The following is a 22016-nucleotide window of genomic DNA, read 5'->3' as shown; positions in this document are numbered from 1 at the left end:
CTGAAATCAAAGAAGACACCACGCACTAAATGTTGAGATTCTATGCAATTTAGAATGATCCTTTTCTGGTCGATTACTGCAAGTTCAATACATGAATTTTTCTAACGGCGTATTGTGCATCATATAAAAGTTCGTTTATTAATGAATTCCGCTAACTGTGAACGAAGTATTGTTCCTATTATTTTAGAAAATACCGGCAAAATCGGTTTCGGCCTGTAGTTTGCTAAATTATTTTTATGTTCCTTTTGTACAAAATGCAGACTTTGGCCGTCTGTAATATGCAGTGAAAACTTCTTCTTGACAGACTGAGGTTAATTAGATCAAAAGAAGTTTTTCGATTGTGCAAGCAAATAAGCTTATTTGATTTATTTACAGCAGTTACTATATTTAAGCTGCATGATTGTCTTATATACTTCGTTTTCAGAAGCAGCACTTAAAAACAGCACTTGGACATTTATCCTTGATCTAGGACGTGGCATCATGAAATGTTCTAGCAAAAATTTAATTCACTAGATAATCAATAAACGTATCAGATAACTGGCTGCCACTAATAACATTGCCATTAATTGTGTGTTCTGTAATTACACAATTTGAGTTGGGTGTTCCTATCACTTTCTTATTATTTTTCCAGGTGGAAGCGCAATTACCAAATCAGTGCATAAAAATGTTATCAAAGTAGTTTTATCTACCCTTCTGGATGTCTTTATTTAGGCGATTACGAAATTTTTAAAGGTACTAGATAGTTGTGGGTTGCGACAAGATAAAAATGTATTGTACATTACATTCTTCTCGTTAATTTTGTCCGACAGGTCTCGCGTGATCCACGACTTCCTATTTTTTTACATGGGCAGTAGATAATTCGAGAAAAATTACGATCATATATTTGTTTTAACTTTTCAATAAATGTTTTCACTGGAACGTTTGCGTTGTCTTCTTTAGAACGTCATTCCATGAAAAGTGAAGTAGTGAATTAGGGGATGTTATAGAATGCATTGATATAGAAAGTTGTTTCTTTTTTTATTTGTTGTTTGGTAACTAGAAATATTGGTAGGTGATCGCTAATATCACATGAAATTCGTTCTCTAAAGTCCTCTGAGTTGACTTTCGTGAGAAAAACAATAATTAGTGCAGATTAATTGGCAGTCATTCTTGTTGACATAAAAATGGCGTTGAGTAGTCCAGAGCTATCACACAAACACGTCATCTCATGTGTAGACGTTTTGTTAGATAGCATGTCAATATTAAGATCGCCGCCACATACAACGTACTACATATCTATTTATGACGAAATAGTGAAAAAACATATTCTAAATGAGTCATAAATTTTGAAATATTTCCCGAGGGGGGGGGGGGGCGATACATGGATGAGATGACGTAATTGTTTAGGGCAGCAGTCAGCATCTCACAATCAGGTTCAGAACAGCAAAATTCTGTTAGGTGTTAGGTGTTACGTGAAGAGTTTCCTTTACAAGCAAGGAAAACACCGCCCCAACGACTGTAGGAACGATTTACGCAGGAAGCATTACAACCAGGCAGAGAAAAGATTGTCCTTATTCGTGTACCAAATTTCTGTTAACATGATTATGTCAAACTGAAAATCAAGCTGTGAAAATAAGGAACCTAGACGCTAATATTTGTTTCTTGCGGATATGCAACTTGCAAGTGAAAAATGCAAGTGAAAAAATTTTACGCGAGACAGATATCTGTCTCCAATAAATTTACGCAATACTGTTGGTAAAACGAACATGGTTCAAGAAAGAAGGATAAGTATAAACGTGGCAGGAACCTCAAGCAGGGCTTGGCAAATCTTCCTTGTTCTTCACGAGAATGATAGGAGAACCAACCTTGCGTGTCATCAGAACTTTACAGTTCGCACACCATAAAAAATGGATGTGATTCTCTCGTGCCCATTCCTTTGCCTCCTAAAACAGGGTTCAAGTTCACTTGGTCAAGTTTTCCTGAATCGTCAAATAGGATTTGTAATCCCTTAGCTTATTACAACCATGTAGCCAGGTGTGCCGAATTGATTGTCGTGAGAAGCGTACAATGATGCATGGTATCCTCTCCGACCTAGAAGGTAGACAGTGTATTGCCGTGACCTCACTCCCTGTTGGAGCTTGCATCTGAATTGGTGCAGCAAATGTATTTACCTTTTCCGACAAGTTCTCAGTATCAGTCTTAGGGATTCCATGAAACTCTAGGTTCAGTTTCGTATTATGTCGTTCAAGTTTATTAATATTTTTTTTTATGTCTTGAATTTCTTTAATGCTCGAACTTTTTCTGCTGAACCAGTTTGCAGCTTTACATCTGACAATTTGGTATCCTGCTCCTTAATGTCAGCAAGTACAACGTCATATTTGTCAGACATTTGCTCGCTGGCCTTGATAGCAGCTACAGTGTCTTTCATATTTTTCACTGTCTTCGTTAATTCTGTTATTGCTAAAACATTGGAGTAATTCACAACTTTTTTTTTACTCTTACTCCCTTGCACACAAGACATCGCCACTGTTCTTTTTTGCTGCACCAGTTTCCCTTTTAAATGTTCTCTCGCATATGCCAGAGCAGGGTCCTATGTGATAAGGACTAACACGTTCACTCCATATCATGCAGGCATCATCAAACACTCATGCCACAATTAAAGCAACAGACATTGGTGACAGTACTCATACGTGAATGTTGAGGGCAACAGTGCAGGGCGCGGCAAATCGTAAACATTTTTCAAGAGCCATAGAAAAGCGATGCTATTCACAAACGTGTAATTTGTACAAATGAACTGTAGGACGAGTCTTTTCTGTCAATGAATCCTCCTTTTATAAGCAGGAGGAGGCTGGGGAGGGGCTGCATCATCCTCACGTGATGAAGCCTTTGGACATGACTTGCTGACAAGGCAGCTTGGGAAAACGGTGGCACGTATACATCACCAATCAATGATTACTGATGACAGTTGGCACGGAATTAGAGTTCCACGCCATGTCTTGCGCAGCTGATCACAGGCTGACTTTTTTCACGGGTCGCAGCAGCTGTAGATGCTCGCCAGACAAGCAGCACTTCATAAAATTTCGAACTGAACTTTAGGACGAGTCCTTTCTGTGCCTCTGCTGCTGTCCGAGTAAATGCCTGTACGCCAGTGAAAACTTTCATGAAATCAGCAGGTAATGCAGCAAGATGTTGCACTGTTCGTCTGCTGTTCTTTGTAAGTGCGAATAAAATGATTACAAGTGTCTTCATATGGACAGTATGTTGTTTTCGTGCCCACTAGATCTTCGTTCATGAAAAAGGCGGTTTGTTGTGACATTTCCCAGGGTCGAGCATCTGTGGAGGCATGTTCTAGGTTTTCACTCTGTACGCACATGTATTTTTCTTCGCTCTGTCTGAAAATTTTTTAGGAAGGTGGCCTTGTCAATAACGGCATGGAAGTCTTAGAAAGGACGTTACATGTCAGCATTGACGGATTTACCTGCTCCCAGTGGTATCGATGTACATGTAAAAACTGTCTTCAGAATGATTGCAACCCCTGGGACAACTATATTCAATTCAAATTAAGAGCACCGGAAAAAGAAACGTCTGAAAACTTGGTCACAAATAAAAGATGTAATGCTGCTTACGTAGAAACGTTAATGCAGCTCATATAGCGTAATTGTGTGTGTTTTGTTTCTGAACTTCCATTGCCATTTCATTTGTACCACTTTAATTACAACTGTGGATTTATTTTCAGTTTTACCATTGGTAAACTACTCCGTCATGGGCGTAACCCTCTGGGATCGCTTTAGCAATTGCAAAATGAAAAATTAAACTGGATCAGACCCGTGGCGACACTTTCGGTAATTCTTTGGTGTCACTATTGCAAGTATTTGTTCTTACAAGTTCTTGCTTCGAATTCTTATGATTACTCTGTGGATAAGGCAACTTTAGGAGTTGTTTAAAACAAGGCTGTGCAGAATATGCTGCTGTTCTTGCTGGAACTAAAGCTTCGGTCTTAAGACACAGTTGAATTTTTCCACACGTTCAGTACATTATAAGCGCAGTTTCTATCGTGTAGTCCGTGTACCGTAGCACTGTAGTACAGTCGTGTCCTATACAGGACAGACGTGTTTGTAGCCTTCCACTAAACTCGTTACGTCGGTTGGAATCGAGGCTTTAGTGTTTATAAAATTAGGTTGAGGCAACGGACATAAAAGGGTAAGCGAAGTAAGTCTACATGTGGATCATTTACCGCGAACGCAGATGTTTAACGACTGTTGCACCATTTGCGGAAAATCTTCACAAACATACCAAGGCAGAAAGCGAGATCCAGTGTATTAATACGTCAACTATCAAACATCCACTGGCGACACAGCAACATTGTAGCATTTCTACGACTTCATCTGCAACCTACCTTGGGTCCCTATACCTTCCATTTTTGTTCGTGTGTGTTTACGTGTAACACGCAATGCGAGGCATTTTGCCTACCGCTGTCTCGAGCAACAAAAACATAACATTCCTAAGAAAATTAGTGTTTACTTGGTACCAAATTATCAGCAGCCGCAAACACCACGAAGGGAACGAGAATCATCAATAACATTTGTAATGAAGGGCTTTTCGTGTTGCAGCTCTATATTCAATCGCTCTAACGGAGATATTGCAATGAAGGACTTGAAACCCTGTCATTGCTGAAGTAGAAAGCAATCTTTACACAAGGGTAGTTTCAGCTAAGCCCGTCCCCTCTCCCACCCCCCCCCAAAACATACATGAGGTGAAATAGGCTGGCGTTCTTGCCGTTATGTTCTGTAAAACCGTCAGTAGGCCCTGTTGGGCAACACTTCGTACGAGATGAGAACAAAAACTATAGAACACCAGTGAATGTCTCATCAAATTTTGAAATGTGATCTATCGAAACTAAAGGCCCCTAAGCACCCAAGTTTTTCTGCACTGATGGGCTGCAATTCATTGACGGCAGTATGTCGACCAATGTATATCAACAAGTAATTATAAATTTAGAGTGAACGATTGATTTAGGATGCAAAAGTAAAAGAACCACCCCTTTAGAGCGAGTGGTATTATTAAAGAATAAAATGCATTCCAAGATACATTATTCCGCTTGAAAATTCCTCATTTTGTCACTTGAGCAACAAACATTAAAAGCTGTTGCATTCACCTTAATACACTTAATTCTTGACAGTCGTGGTTGGAGCACCTTGTAGCTGTAATTCTTGCAAGCTTTCTACGGCGGCCACTCAAGCGAAGCGGGCTAATCAAATTGCGCTGCGGTCTCAGGATCGCCGATGAGCTGATGGAGGAGCAGGTGGAGACCATGGCAAGCGTGGCGAAGAATCAGCCGGAGGAGCCGGTGGACTTGAACGCACTGCGCGCGAACTGCGACGGCTGCGTATGGCGCACGTCGACGACGCAGAGGGTGATCGCACTTCTCCGCAAACGCAGCCAGTACGCCCGTCACCAGTGGTTGCTGCCGGTGCTGGGAATATTCGCGCCTGGATTGCTGCTCGCGTTGCAGGGATACCGAGAGAGCACCAGGTAAGTGATGATGCGAAGGGGACGAGAATATGAAATAACCCAGTCATTTAGGGAAGCCTCTGTACTGACGCAGTCCAAATACTACGTCAGAACGGAAGATGCAGACAAAACAAGTGCGCTGCAGAAACCATAAACATCTGCAGAGCTATTCGAATGCGAAAGAGCCGTGCTTAATCACTACTAAGAGGAGAAAAATAGTTTGCGCTCGATTCAACGTCTTGCAGAGGTGGTTGAAAGACAATGTTTCTGGATTTCTATGGGGAGGAGGCTACAATGCGGTGGATGAACCGTGTAACTTATGGCGAGAGCCGCGCTGGAGCGACGTTTGATCGACATCTGATCGAGGTCAACTAGGGGTTGAATCTCCTTCCAACTTTGAGAGCGCAGTTCTCAGGCGCCTGATCCAGTGCTGAGCGTCGGCCTGCCTCAGTGACGTACCTCTTAAGCGAGCGAACGAGCACAGGCGAAAGATGAAAGTGAATGCGGAGCGCAGCGGGAAATGAAAGAAGAGAGCATGAGCAGGAAAGTGGAGGAAAAGCAGAGGGTAAACTGCTTGGGCGTGCGCTGTATGCCGGCCACGGCATCCGCGACAGCCAGGGCGATCCCATCTATCCTTCCGAATGGAGTCCGGGCGGCGTGAGGTGCAGAGGGCCACGCTCGTCCCCGGCGTCAGCTGCCGAGGTCAGTACGCGGTACCAGCGTGCAGGGTTGCCTGGTTTGGCTACTTTGCGGCAAGTCGGCTCCTTTTGAAGGCTCGCGGCCGGCAAATTTTTGGGTTGGCTACTTGGCTCCTTTATGGCTACGTTTAATATCAACATTTTTCTGTAATAACCATCTACAAGCCAGACCAGATATTATAAATAAATGGTTTAATTCACTGATCTACGCTTCTTATTACGCACGCGATGTGGATCGACCATCCTCTTCATGTGTGCTTGGAGGGGAGGACGCAACCTCCACTGTGCAACCGACGAAATTCATTCAACAGGAACGCCTTCTGGCTCATTCCATGGAACGTCTCCTTATATAGTTGATTGCTGGGGAATTTCCACCACATTACCTGTGCTGTATGTCTTGTGCTTAATTCTTCGACATTTGTCATCTTGCTCTTTCCTCTTCTATACCTTTCTTCTAATCTACCATTTCTATGTTTTTTCCTCCTTTCTGAGGAGCAGGGAGGCGTCGTGCGCCTTCCGGTGGCAGTTGGAAGCCTGCTCCTTTCTCCCTTTCCTGTCTAGTGTATATATGTTTTCGAAAGAAAAAATAATTAATACTAATAATTGCTCAGGAAATCATAAGGTAGAGACAGAAATTTTATGAGGGTTCCATGATTAATTTGAGTAAAGGCACATGGTAACAAATTCCCCCCCCCCCCCCGATATGCGGTTATAAAAACTTCTAGAACGTTGTTTTTAAGTGGTAAGATGTCCTGACTAGTATGTAATATTCCTTTGGAAAGTTGAGATGCGGCACAGGGCTACAGTGACCAATCACTAAAGAGTGAGAAATGTGCGCGTGACATATTTGCTGCTACTAGAGTTCATTGAGAACTACTTATATTGACATAACCATGTGTGCAGGGGTGACAATTCCCGAATACGAATACGGAGCCACCAGTTCTAATTTGATCCCCAAAATCACGTTTTAAATACATCTAAGGGCACTAAACATGACAGCTTCAAAATGAGTAGCTCATAATCGGCGACAGAATTGCTTTTTTCTTAAGTGATTGGCCGTCGCGGCAGCTTGGCAGCATTATTCGCAATTACCTGCCTGCTTTCTTGGCTACATTTTGCGATTTCTTGGCTACTCTTCACTTTTTTGGACCTGGCAATCGTGCCAGCGTGGGTGACGAGGATCACTGTTACCAACAAGTCTCGATGTGGCGTTACCTTGGGTGTTGTCGTCGCCGACACTCGTGGCGCGATTTCCCCGCGACGAAGGGCCGCTCTTGTCGTCGGTGAAACAAAAGCGTGAGAGCAAAACCGCTGTGATGCGCAAGACGGGCTGTGCGGTAATGATGGCCACGGTATGGCGCCTGAGTAGCGCGCGCGTTGTCTGTATGGAAACAAGGCGCCGCATGAGCGGAGGTCTGTCTGCGGCGGCGGCTACGAATCGCGCCCACGCGTCAACCACGGGCTGTCCCTCGCGATGTCCCACTAGCGAGGTAGATGCGCCACACTTTGCTCCGTTTGCAGTGTGCCGCACGAGACAGATGGTCCACGCCAGCTACGCTACAAACAGTGTTTTCTTCGGCATATAATCGATGTGCCCATGTAATCGTATTACAAATATGTGGAGGAAGCTTAAAGGGACTCTAAAGCGAAGCAATAAATCAATTTAGACTAATGAAGCATTGTTTGAGAACCATGAAGGCAGTCATTTCAAAAAAATAGTTTGATTATTAGATGAGAAAATGAAGGTTCAAGTATGAGTATTTGAATTCCGCGCCGAAACCCCAGCGCTGGTACGTCAGCGTGACGTCAGGGATTCCAAAGTATGTTTTCGCATTTGGGCAGCGTTGGCTGAATAAAGGTTCCCGAAACTTGCCATGTTTAATATTTGGTTCCTTTAGAACCCATTATAGTCAATCTGTACCGCTATATATAACTAGTAGGCCCTAGAAGATGCCATCAAAATCCAAGACGTCACAGCCCCAGGTGCGGGAACTTGAGTAGGCGACGCCACCCATATTTCGTTCTTGAGCTTTTTCTGGCTTACCAAACGTCGTGTTGTAAGAGTGGTGTTTTTGGTGTTTTAGAACGTTAGTTCAGTGACGCAGAAGAAATCATTTTTCACTTTAGTGTCCCTTTAAGCTTCGCCTTTAAGTGTGGAACGCGACAGCATTCATAGATCCTTGAATGCTTCTCAGGCTTCTCGACCACTGCAGCTTATGTAGCCGTAATGTTTACCGGGGCAACGCTGGCGGTCAACGTTATGCACGAAAGCGAGCCTTCTGACTGAAACGAGGCCGCTTGCGTGGGTCGCGCGCAGAGACAAGCATCAACTGGATATTGTTGCAATGAACAGGGCACGCCACGCTATATGAATGGCAGAAACGCTGGAACAGGCGTTTCTGTTTGAGTTTCCGCGTAACAGAATTATGTTTTCTCGTGCATTTAAATTACAATCCCACACTATATCATGTCTGTGGGATGTGTGTACTCGTTATTCACGAGATTTCGCTGGCGCATTTCACTTTGAGAAATTCAATTAGTTCAGTAACGCCTCTGCTCTACACGGAGGGCCCGCGTGGTTTGGTATGCGTGGTTCGGCATCATGTTTGCTCACGCGATGGTCAGCGTTGCACGTCGGACGCCACTGCCGAATTTCCTGCAGTAGGGGCCCGTTAGCACTATGGCGTTAAATTACTGACCCGCGGAATGAAAACACCTATAAAGCTGCGTGCAAATTTCACAGTAGGGAGCATGGTAACCATCGGTGATTTTTTATGTCCACTTATTTTAATTATCATCACCATAATGATAATCATCGTTATAATTATCATCATCATATCGGTCATTATTGTTATTATCATGATTCATCACGTGCCCACTGGTCCGACTTGCACATACCCTGTGACACACAATCAAGTTGACGCCCAAGTGGTTTCGCTGAAGAGCAGCGCACATACACAGTGGTCAACACTCAGCGGCCCCCCATGGCACCTAAATATAGGGCACTATCTCCGGGATCGGCTCAAGAAAGAGTCTCGATAAGATGTTGAAACAATATACCCGATACGAAAAAATGGCAGTAACTCACCAAGAAGGACATTGTCTTGAAAATGCAAATGTGGTGTCTGATTGCTGTGCTATCGTTTGTTAACGAAGCTTTCCCTCAAGTCTAAATATTTTAAGGCAGTTCGCCTTGTGCGTATCATAGCCACGCACGCTTATATCGCCTTCCGTTTCTCTACCACGGGTGTGCTTTAAAACCACGGCGCTGCAATTTTACTTTCCTTTCCTTCATTTCTCCGCACTAAAACTGGCTCCCTTCACTACTACACGCAGAGACAAAGCAACAACGCGCGCATTAGATCCCATAGATGAGATGAATATATACATATATTATTAGGGTTTTAATTATATTCGAGTGCTGATTGCTGTGCTATCGTGTGCGTATCATAGCCACGCACGCTTATATCGCCTTCCGTCTCTCTACCACGGGTGTGCTTTAAAACCACGGCGCTGCAATTTTGCTTTCCTTTCCTTCATTTCTCCGCCCTTAAACTGGCTCTCTTCACTACTACACGCAGAGACAAAGCAACAACGCGCGCATGCGATCCTATAGATGAGATGAATACATATATATATATATATAGAAAATTATCAGTCATAGCTCTCGTAGTATAGCCTTCTGGGCCGTTTCCTTTCTTTTCTTTTTTTGTTCTTTCGAAAGTAGTCCTATTAGGGTTATTATAATTACACGAAGGCATTTCGCCCTCGTCAGCAGCAGTCCTTGAGATAGCTATTCTGGCGGCTAGCTTCCCACGCTATGCGTGCCGCCCTCGCACCTGTTTAAGCTTTTCCTAGGCGCTAGAGCTATACTACTATGTCCGCGCAACCTTGAGCGATCGGAAAGCGCGTTTTCCCCTCTTGGCCGGCGGAGAAGGGAGGCTTCGTTCCGGCCGCGAAGCTCCCCACATCTCAGTAAGGTGCCTGGTGGTGGTCTCGTGCTGACGATGCCCTCTCGGTGAGCGCATATTTCCCCCTCGTCTTTTAAGAGGTTCAATACTTACAAGCATTTGTCTCGCAGACCATATTCACTTCAAGGGAATTTTACATGTCTCAATAATTTCTCTCGTCGTATTCGAGTGGTGATTGCCGTGTTATAGTTTGTTACCGAAGCTTTCTCCTCAAGTCTAAATATTTTAGGGCAGTTTCTCGTGTGCGTATCATGGCCACGCACGCTTATATCGCCTTCCGTTTCTCTACCACGGCTGCGCTTTAAAACCACGGCGCTGCAATTTTACTTCAGAGACTTTCCTTTCCTTCATTCTTCTCCGCCTTTAAACTGGCTCTCTTAACTACTACACGCAGAGACAAAGCAACAGCGCGCGCATTAGAGCCCATAGATGAGATGAATATTTACAATTATTATTAGGGTTATAATTATATTCGAATGCTGATTGCTGTGCTATCGTTTGTTAACGAAGCTTTCCCTCAAGTCTAAATATTTTAAGGCAGTTTGCCTTGTGCGTATCATAGCCACGCATGCTTATATGGCCTTCCGTTTCTCTACCACGGGTGTGCTTTAAAACCACGGCGCTGCAATTTTGCTTTCTTTTCCTTCATTTCTCCGCCCTTAAACTGGCTCTTCACTACTACACGCAGAGACAAAGCAACAACGCGCGCATTAGATCCCATAGATGAGATGAATATTTACAATTATTATTAGGGTTTTAATTATATTCGAGTGCTGATTGCTGTGCTATCGTGTGCGTATCATAGCCACGCACGCTTATATCGCCTTCCGTTTCTCTACCACGGGTGTGCTTTAAAACCACGGCGCTGCAATTTTGCTTTCCTTTCCTTCATTTCTCCGCCCTTAAACTGGCTCTCTTCACTACTACACGCAGAGACAAAGCAACAACGCGCGCATGCGATCCCATAGATGAGATGAATACATATATATATGTAGAAAATTATCAGTCATAGCTCTCGTAGTATATCCTTCTGGGCCGTTTCCTTTCTTTTCTTTGTTTTGTTCTTTCGAAAGTAGTCCTATTAGGGTTATTATATTTAACCCGAAGGTATTTCGCCCTCGTCAACAGCAGTCCTTGAGATAGCTATTCTGGCGGCTAGCTTCCCACGCTATGCGTGCCGCCATCGCACCTGTTTAAGCTTTTCCTAGACGCTAGAGCTATACTACTCTGTCCGCGCAACCTCGAGCGATCGGAAAGCGCGTTTTCCCCTCTTGGCCGGCGGAGAAGGGAGGCTTCGTTCTGGCCGCGAAGCTCCCCACATCTCAGTAAGGTGCCTGGTGGTGGTCTCGTGCTGACGATACCCTCTCGGTGAGCGCATATTTCCCCCCTTATCTTCCCCCCCCCCATTTTCCCCAAAAATTATGCCTTCGAACCACTTCCAACCAATCGACTGTCGCGGACAACGCCAGTCCCTTTCCACGTAAGTATGAGGCTCGGAGCAGGAGCTATGGCGCTTGAAAGTAACCTGGGGCCTGACGAACCAACCGACTGAGCTATCTTTCCGGGCAACATCCAAGGGTCATGAGTTCAAACCACCTCTCATGTTCCTTTTTTTCCTTTTTTCTTTCTTTTTAATGTCTTTTCTTTTATTTTATGACAGTACGGGAACCCTCCTAAAAAAATTATATACATCCTCAATTAGGTATGGCGACACATGTGCAAGTCATAAATACCAGGTTCTCTAGCCGAGTGCCATCCGTGCGGTATAACTGAGCTCAGATTTGTCAACCTTGACTGATCAAATAGGGCACCACTGTAGGTTCAATGAGGCGTACAACTCCTGCGGGACCCGCCGTGGCTGCTCAGTGGCTATGGTGTTAGACTGCTGAGCACGAGGGCGCGGGATCGGATCCCGCCCACGGCGGCCGCATTTCGATGGGGGCGAAATGTGAAAACACCCGTGTACTTAGAATTAGGTGCACGTTAAAGAACTCCAGGTGGTCGAAATTTCCGGAGTCCCCCACTACGGCGTGCCTCATAATCAGAAAGTGGTTTTGTCACGTAAAATCCCATATTTTATTTTTTTTAAATTCAATTTAATGATATATCAGAATACTTATTGCGTGATCCTTCAGATTAGGTCTGGTACAACCATCGCTGCTGCAGGGTTGCACATAAAAAAAGTTGCGGGCTGTTGAAGATCGATCTTTTTAGTGAAAGTGTCATGTAGTTTAGAGGCATCAAAAAGGGGGTGTCACTTTCAGTGTCTTGGCTTCGGAACTGTCAGTTCGCACAAACTTCAAAGGGCTGCCAGACGTTAAAAACTCGTGTGTAATATTGCCTAATGATTTAATTGTTTTAGTTTCATGTTGTGTTAAATTTATTGTCACTCTCTCGTAGTGGGTGGTAAGCACGTTGACTCAGATTTTGTATTATTTCTTATTGAACTGTACTCGGAATTCCTTTGTCGGTCTTACCATTTTGCAGGGGACCGGCAGTACTCTCCGTGAGGGACGTGTACCCGTACGACCTGAACGCGATGTACAATTTCAGCGTCAGCGCTTTAATGACGGCCGACGATGACTCCGTGCTAGTTTCTCACTACTACCGTCAGTTCATCGAGCAAAAGGGCGTCCCCGTAAGGGTTCTTATTGTGACCAAGTCTTTGTATAATTTCGTCGCGAACAGGAGCTGTACTTCTCTGTGAGGGAAATATTTTACGCCATACACATGGTGCCACTTATAAGAACCACTTCGAACGAATTCTGCTATGACATTGCAATTAACGGAGAGTTCGTACGTGTGCTTCCATGTGTTGGTTCCATGTGTGGCAATGCGATTCTCTAGTTGGTGCTGGAGAAGTTGCTGAACAATGGCCATTAGTATTAGAACTCCTGGAGTTTAGTTATGTTCGAATAACTCTTGAAGCTGCAATTAAGCCCCCTTACCTCATTTCCACCCTACGATTAGCCAATTTACACGGCTGCATGGGACAGCTTTTAATTTTCCAACCACTATTTGGCCTTGGTGACCTGGATCCGCTGAACGAGTAGCTTTGAAATATTTACGTAACGAGAAAAACTTTGCAATGACAGAAATGTAAGTGAACGTAACAGTCAGATGAAGTCAATCAATCTTTTACTTAAACCTAAACTACTGCTTTCTAGTCTGGGGTAATAGCACTGTTTCCAATGATCAAAAATTATTTGTTTCTCAGAAAAAAAAATTGCTCCTGATAATTGGTGATACTTGATATGATGCCCCAGCACTTTCCCTACGCCTAAAATATAAAATTGTTGGTGTAGATAAATAGCTCGAATGCAGGTTTGCCTGTTTTTATAGAAGATGAAATGATCTCTTCCTTAAACGCATAGTAAAACTCATCCGCATATTGCGCCATATGAAGCTAGAAAACGACATACCTATACATTAACTCGATGTATAACAATGGTTTGATAACGTTGGCGTGTATATTGCCTAAATTCCTAAACATTATTGAATTGTAAGAAAATTTATGCTATATATCATGTTGTGCGATTCGAGACTCATTCGTGACTTAGTTCTTGCTGATCTTATTTTCTAGAGCATTTGACTTTTCTTTTAATATTATAATTTTACTGTGTTTCACTTTAATTCATATATTTTTCGAACTATGTATTGAATTTGCGAGTATTCACTACATGTTATGATTGCATTTGATGCTCCCTATATCACTATATAAAGATCTACGTAACACTTGTAAAACGAATGTCCGAGATATTTCATTGCCCTACACGTATTGTACTTTAATATTGCGCAACTTTTTCTTCTTTTTTTTTCCTGTCACAACTGTCAATGTCGTTAAATGTGTTCGAGAGCGTTGTCCAGCGGTCGTAGACTGCTTTTTCTCTCTTATCCCCAGTTTGTGCTGCATACTGTGCTGCAAGCTGAAACAAAGCTTTGAAAAAGAAACTAAACATGCTAACAAGGGCACGTACCGCCATGGGAACAGCCACCAGAAACGAACCGGTAAATAGGTGGATAAATAACAGGCACGACATAGCGTATTTTTTTTTTTTCGTCCGCCCCGCCTTTCGACATAAGTGGTTATTAGGATAACTGCTCGCAGGGCCTCCCTATGGAGTAAATCCATTAGTTGGTGCGGCGAACTGACTGTCCTTAACCAAAGGCTATCACTGTCTGTTGATCCTTTTCTACCGAGATGAAATAAAATGTTAACAGCTTGACGTATGCTGCGGGATTCGAGTCAGCACTGGCACACGTGCACGCCTTGGAAATACGCCACAAAGGAACGGAACATTTCTGACAAGGGCCTCTTATCGAAATGCATGAGAAAGTAAAAATCGTTTTTCTCGCCAGCCACTGCACTACATTCAGTGAGGTCTGTAGCGTTTAAAAAAAGTAATCTAGGGTGTAATCACTACGGGCAGAGCATTTTTTTATTTTAGGCCGTCCGCTGCTAAGTATTGCTGAAAATTGCAGATTTTCTGAAAATAAATATTTCAGCTTGCGCCTCTGTAATTCAGCAATGAAACATGATATGGCAGTTACGTAAATTGCATGTAATAGTACTTCTAACGCGGAGTAAATTTATGTATTTTACGTGGCTTTTAGGTGCACCACTAATGTATGGGTAGGACTTATACAACCTCTTTATAAGCAAACTATGTGTGTCACAGCAAATAATGTGTCACATCTGTGCGCTTTGAATGTTCTTACAGGCGAAGTTTACAGAACTGCGACACCTGCTTTTGGTACAGTTTCGTATTTGTAACCTTCGTTCTACTTTTTCGGACTTACCAAGGTTGAACAATGCTTATTCAAACGTTCACTGCCCAAATTAAAAATTCGCTTTTTACATTCACTGGATCCTAACTTTTTTCTTTCAAATGTAACAAATCTGACCGAATTTGGTGCAGTGATTTGCCGAGGAAAACAATTTCTCCTTTTTCATGTAATTGGATAGGCGCCGCCGAGCTAAAGCTTCCCCTTAAGGATAAGTGGTGAGCGTTGCGTGGTTTGGAGCACGACATTGCGGAGCTCAGCTACAGGCTCTCGAAATGAAACTTTGCCAATGTCCCGACGTGTTGTGCTCTTTGTCTCCTCCTAACGCTGCATCTCTTGCGCGCTCCTCCAACTCTTGACCATAAAGGTTCTCTGTTTAGGGGTCGGAAACGGTTGACCAAAAGTAAATATCAAAATACCTGTAGTTTTTTTTTTCTTTGCACACTTTAAGAGATTCGTCCTCGCTGGTTGCACCTTTCAGATCACACGGGTTCGTGACGTCACAGACTACCTCCTGGAAGTCGGTGCCCGCGACCTGCAGGAGTACTTGAAGTACGCGGCGGGCGCGAGTTTCTTCCTCGTCGGCAAAAAGTCGGCCGTGCGCCAAGAGTCGAACGAGGGTGCCGCCCAACTGGGGGTGTCCAAGGGTTACGAAGGCAGGCTGGCGATCGCATGGTACGCTGTGGCGCCGTCGATGGCACGGTATAGATGGTCGAGGTACACTGCGACAGCACCTGCGGGGAAGTCGCATTGACCTGGAAACTACGCAGGGAACATACGGACAGTGCGACACACGATAGCACGACGCAAGACAAACACGACGTCTTGTATTACGTAAAGGAACTTGCCCGCTGTGCCTCGATCTGTGTAGCGAATGTGGCGGCCAAGCGCCCCTTTCGCTAAAGAAATACCTTATTGTTTTGGCATTCGCCACTTCTTGCAGAACGTTTTATATTTCGAAATCAACGAACATGGAGGAGACATGCAATGACAGTGAAAAGATTAAGCTGATATAACTCGAAGAGACGAGGACACAGAAAGAGGGGGTACGCACCAGCGTTGATGATGTTGACTATATATGTGGTTCTCTTGCTCGAAATAAACGTTGTTGTAAGTCGGCGCCTGTGTGTACCACGTCTTTCTGTGTTCTTGCCTTTGCGTGCGCCATAAGCCTCATAAGCCTCACCTCATATCGACGCGCCCAGAACGCTGCGTTACAGGGCAGTGAAAGAATGTCACAGTTTCGTCCGAAAGGCGAAGCATTGATGGCGTCAACAAATTACTAGACATCTGCGCGAAATAAATTTGGAAATTTTATCAACTGCATAAACTGCTGTAAACATTTGATTACTAAATTAATACGCACGTCCTCACGTGCGCCCAGGCAAACGGGACCACGTCTCACTCGATGGCCGTGGGCAATCTCTGTCGTAACGCCGGCGCGACCGAGGGCCGCAGCAGCAGCGAGTGAATGGCCCTTCGTGCCGCCTCTCGCTTCAATGCGAACTAAGCGCGAGCGAGAACAGCGTATGCGATACCCACACCTGTCTCCGGCCCACCTAGCCTTCGACCCCACCGCTAATAAACTCCAAGTTGGGACGCGCGGCCCCGCCCAGCCGTCGCAGCCGGAGTAGAAGAGGTGCTGCGCCACTGGCCTGCCTCCCCCGCTTCTGCGCTCATCGCCCCGCGTTCGCCCTTACGCGCTTGAAAAGACCGGAAGCGTGCCGCCCCCTTCCTTCCTTGCGCGCGCGAGAAGACGCCGCCGCATGAAGACCTCTTGACTCGCTCGCCAAAGCTTTCCCTCGCACCTCCAGCACACAGCTCCCGGTCGCGATGTTATTGCACTTGGACTTTATGCAGAACATCACGGCGACACCGACGGCGATGACGACCGTGGAAATTCGCCTGGAGTGTCCACCTAATTGTTATCACAATAAAAGGGAACGGTCAGGAAACACGTTATACACGGGAGTGTTCTGTGAGACTGCGCAAGAAGTAAAAAAAAAATAGAAATGAACAAATGAATGGGGTATGGAGCACATGTTCCTGGCAGTTCATCACGGCCACTGATACGCACTCGGGTATAAAGCGCTCGCGTGAATATCGCGCAGCACGTGTTCGCACGACGCAACAGGCGCTTAACACCTTGTCGTCCACGTCGTTGGTTTGTTCCCAAGCAAAGAGTTTTCTACAATAATTACTAGAGGGAACTCAGGCGCTGCGATGGGTTCAGCCACTACGGGAATGATGGGATTTACGTGGAATTGTCTGATCTTCGGGCTTGTGGATGAAGACATCCTTCTGGCTTTGTTTGTTGTGCTCTATATGCCTTCATAATTGTAAATTTCAGAGCAACCTGTACTTTTCTAAGGTCAGAAGACGCTGCGAACACACGCGATCGCCCCTAATTAGAAAGGTTCATCTCGTCAAAGTGGCCATATCGAAACGCGCCAAGCGCCTACAGGTACTGGCTTGCTCGCGATAAATTCGTACGGGCATTTTATGTCCCTCGACGATGCATGCGTCCGTTACGTATTGGTTTCAATATCGGGCTTTTGTGCTAGAAGTATTGTGTTCGAATCATGCCGTAGGACAATTTTATTAATGTTTATTTAATTATTTATTACGCTGTGCTTTCTTGAAACTGACGAATGTATAAAGACACGAAGTACAGCAGCCCCCATTGCAGCTCCCGTAGGCACTAGCGCAAGAATTCCGCCTAGTAATTATTGCATGAAACTCTACATTCGTAAGTAATACATATACTGTCAGGTAAGAGACATCCGGCTGCATCAAGGAGATTGTAAAAAAAAATCGTATGCAGCGGGACAGCCAATGTTATGCGAAGCATGCAACAGGCATCTAGCCCTCTAGCACCGTCTGCGGGCTGTGCAAAACATTCCCAGGTAGACCAATGCCTTTGTGAATGTTAAGTAATTGCGTGGGGATGACAGCAGCAGCAGGAAGAAGGAGATGGCGACAGCTTCAGTGTGACTGCTACGGCATTATTGACCGATTTTTCGTGTGCCGGCATATAAAAGGTAGAACAAGTTTCATTACATCGTAAGTCGATCCCGGAAGGAGGTGCCATTTAACACAGCATCTCAGAGCGCTAGGAACCACGCCTTAATAATCGGAGCTGCCGCGTTGTGTCTTCTATAGGCAACTTAATAATGTGTGACATAACGCATGCGAAAGGCAGTGGTGATATTGACTATCACTTGCGCATTTCATTCCCTCGTCTATAGTCGACCGAGAAAAGGCGAGTTGCACGTGATCTCCCACGTGATAGCCGTGCCAGAAGTCTGAAATGAGCTAGGTGGCGTTAGCACGAGTAAAGCAGATGATCGTGCACTAACGCGTAGAGTATAGGGTGATTTTGCTGATGTGCCGATGCTCCATCGTACTATAGAACACGAATTATTCCTCATTGAAGAGGCGCTTGTTAATGCGACTCAGGAACCTACCTTCTGTAACTACCTGGGCTGAACGAATGCTTCCCAGTAAGAACTTCAGTATTGGCAGTACCCGCAGTTACATAGAAGCAGGGGGGCATCTACGCTTGCCTCCCCCTCCCCCGTAGCTTTGAAAGAGAGCTGCAACAGTTGGAGTCCACTCAGAGGTCGTGTGTTCTTAACCTGTCAGTGAAACTAACAACAAAATAGAAATAAAGGCTTGTTGTTTTGTTCAAGGTAATAGTTATGTAATCATCCTATAAAGTTAGCCAAGATTTTCAAGCTTGAACTCGCAACCTCGACACAAATATCATTCGAGCAGGATTTACAGTACGACCTTGGCCATTTAAACTCGCACCAAACGGGGAAAGCACATCCTATGGTCTGTACTTTCAGCTAATATTTTTTTTTTCAGTAGTAAGCTCTCGCCGGTACATGTTCCCTTTTAGGACATGAAGTTCATTCCACAAATTTTACTTTAATATCTCCATGTACAGCGCCTAACTTCTGTGGTAAACATTGGTAAAAGCCGAATTTTATTCACATTTGGGTAATTTCCACACAGCTACATGCAGCTGACGGAAGCCCTCAATATTGTAAAGAGTAGGTTTGCTTCCCAGCGGTCCTTACGCGGGCCATTTCTTGAAACAAATAATAGTAACGCATTTTGACCGACGATATCCTACTGTTTTCCCGTGTGGCTTGAGTTCGCATACGATAGTCGCGAATATAGCGGGTCATATCAGAGGGAACTTTATGCCGCTCTCAGGGACCCGGTTAGTTCGTGTTGTCCCTTTCTTCAAGTCTCGTGTGTTCCTCGCTGTAACTTTCCAAAATCAGGAAGCGAAGCTTGAAGCCGTCAAATAAGCATTGTAAGATCAGTCACAGCAGTAAGCTCTGTGTCCTCTCTGGTTGAACTGATGCCACCATTGTGGCCGCTGAGGCAAAGGTGACCTAGTATTCTTCTCTCCGGGATACTTCACGGAAAGGCTAATACACTATTATCACTGGAACCTTAGGTCACTGTCGCTTACGCCATAGTGCATTGTTGGCCCTCGTAAAGTTGCGACTTGCAGAACTTTAAAACGTGACTTACCAAAGCCCCCTACCGCTAGTCAAGACCTTGCTGTTCGGCAAAATTCTGCTGTACGGCAGCGCACCACTAGTGCTACGTCGCACTGTACATAGCTGTTTTTTCGTTTGCTGTGTAAATTTTGTGCTTTACACTTAGGGTAACACTTTTTTTTACATTTTGCCTGTTAGCACTTATCCCTTTTACAGTTTCATGAACCGCAGCTGCTGCCCTGCATGGCACTCATTTCGGTAACGCTTTTATTCCGTTGATCTTCTTGTGATGCAGATGGGGCCGCAATGCATTAACTTTGTTTCTTCAAAAAATTTCTGTTCAAATAGAAGCTTTATGCATTATTTCTGTTTCTTTGAAGATTTTTGAATAGAATTGAGAAAGCATTCAAATTTTTAACTATTTTATGCAATACATATTTTCCTTAAATAATTGTCTGAGCGTCATCAATTGGAACTACGATACAACAACCTATGCCAGGTAGTCGACAGAGGAAAGTATATTTAATAGAAGTTGACGGTTGAGCACTTATTTCGAGGTTGCAATGGAGTCCGAATCGATAACGGAACTTCACTGCTTCGCGTGAGGCTATTTACGCGATTGTGTCTCAGAAGCACTGATCACGTGGCCGCAGGTACAGCGGTGAACTCTACCACAGCGCTGTCATCGCCTTGAACCTGGTTCACACGTCACTGTTGCGCTGGACGGTGGGCGACGACACGGCGACAATCAAGCTCCGGGTGCGGCCCCAGAGGTACCTGGAGGAGTCTGTCGAGTACGACAAGAACTCGCCCGAGGTCATCCAGCGGCAATTGGAGCGCTTCACGTTCGGAGCCATGTCCCTGGCCATGATGACCTCCGCGTGCGGCCTATTCCCCGTTGTGGACCGCACAAGCGGCTGCCGCCAGCTGCAGCTACTCACGGGCCTCTCCATCCGCATCTACTGGCTGGGCAACTTTATCTTCGACTACGTCGTCTACGCATTGGCTGGCTGCACCTTCTGCGCTACCATGTTCCTCTTCTTCGGCGCGTTCTTCATCGAGATGATTCGTGAGTAACGGTGGCCATACCGCTTCAGTGACGTTAGTCAGATAGTGGGATACAAACGTTTTAGGAAACGAGGTTCTTCTATAGTGGAAACATTGATCTGGTAACTCATAAGTAAGGTGTACGTGTAAATCGATAGCGGCCATACTAGAAGTGCGATACATCAGCGAACAGCCATATGAAAAACACAAATGGTCGACCAGTATGTGAGTGGCAAGTAATATATGCAGGGTGCTTTTTAGCGGCAGCAAACACGTAAAAATCGCCTGTGGCAGCTAGCACAATTACAACGCTTGATATAAATTACTCGATGAGGTGACCACTACGTCTAAGAAATGAAAATGCCTAATTGAATAATTAACATAAATATTATAATTACGTTGCGATTAATTATATTATGGCACATGCCTTAATCTGCTAATTCTACATAGTGAGTTCGCAAGGCGTATGCACTCGGAAATAATTCTCAAGAATGCACCAGCTCGGAGATTTCAACACACTGACCGACGATATGCATTGGTGCAGTAGTTAGTTTTGTGCTCCACTGAATAAAACAGCGTTTTCTCAAAGAACCAACTGGAATGCCAATGCGTTTCGTCGAAAACTTTCAAAATGAATACTTCGAAACTGGTTCATCCCTAAGAATTCATTTCAAGTGAATGCTCCTTGCGAACGTTCCGGCTATCACCGTCAGTCAGTCATTTAGACTGATCAACTATGTGTTTGTGCCTGTCTGCCTGTCTGTCTGACAGTGAGACAGATTTGCCGCTATCTGTCTGTCGGCTTGTTGGCGGGTGGTAGGTCTCGAAGGGTGAACGAAGTACCCAAAGACTAATAAGCACAACAATAAGTTGAGAAGACGCGCGGACACTTACCAGTGATGACGTCTTACTGAAGTGCAATGGCTAAAATTTTGGCACTACAATTCAAGGACTGCCTTAAAAATCGCACCTAATTCGCTAGCAAACAAGAATTCTCTGCCTAATAAACGGAATAGAAGTCTTTAAATATTCATTATTATTGTGTTTAATTATTGGAGTGCTTCACGGAATTTCCAGGGACTAACTATGTTGGTTTCTATTGGTAGCGCATCGACCGGCCGTGCTGAGGGAGTAGGGTTCGAAACCGACCGTTGGACCAACTTGGGTCACTGAGTATGTAGCAATATGTACATATGTGCCGCTCTTCAATGAACCTCTTTCATGTCGAAGTGATGTACTATAGATGGGAAATTAGGTTGGCAGCGTTGTTCAACGAAACCTTTTTAACACTGACTAGGAGCACGGGGTATCTGCCACTCGGTCTGTGCTGGTGTTCAATGAAATTCTTTGATGTAAACTTGAGTGACTAGGTACGAGCCACTGAGACTGTGCCAATCTGCAATGTCGAAAAACGATAGCCCAACATTCTCCGCTGCAGAGCGGAATCTAACCCACGCCAGAAGCGTTCCTACGCGAGAGGAACGCGATGCTTAAGCAGTCTGTGC

General features: G+C 44.7%; 1 protein-coding gene across 1 annotated transcript in view; it reads left to right on the top strand.

Annotated features, from left to right (window-relative positions):
• The window catches only part of LOC139048065 (phospholipid-transporting ATPase ABCA3-like), a 134194-nt gene that overhangs the window by 59298 nt on the left and 52880 nt on the right, over positions 1 to 22016 (top strand). Inside the window, exons 15-18 of the mRNA XM_070522459.1 lie at positions 5254 to 5511; positions 12647 to 12797; positions 15426 to 15619; positions 20118 to 20533. Coding sequence (XP_070378560.1) covers positions 5254 to 5511; positions 12647 to 12797; positions 15426 to 15619; positions 20118 to 20533 — 1019 coding nt within the window. The remainder of the gene's footprint in view (positions 1 to 5253; positions 5512 to 12646; positions 12798 to 15425; positions 15620 to 20117; positions 20534 to 22016) is intronic.

This window comes from Dermacentor albipictus, chromosome 7 (assembly GCF_038994185.2).
Source record: "Dermacentor albipictus isolate Rhodes 1998 colony chromosome 7, USDA_Dalb.pri_finalv2, whole genome shotgun sequence".
NCBI lineage: Eukaryota > Metazoa > Arthropoda > Arachnida > Ixodida > Ixodidae > Dermacentor > Dermacentor albipictus.
The sequence above is the reverse complement of the archived record's forward strand: the minus strand, read 5'-3'. Positions and strand labels throughout refer to the sequence as shown.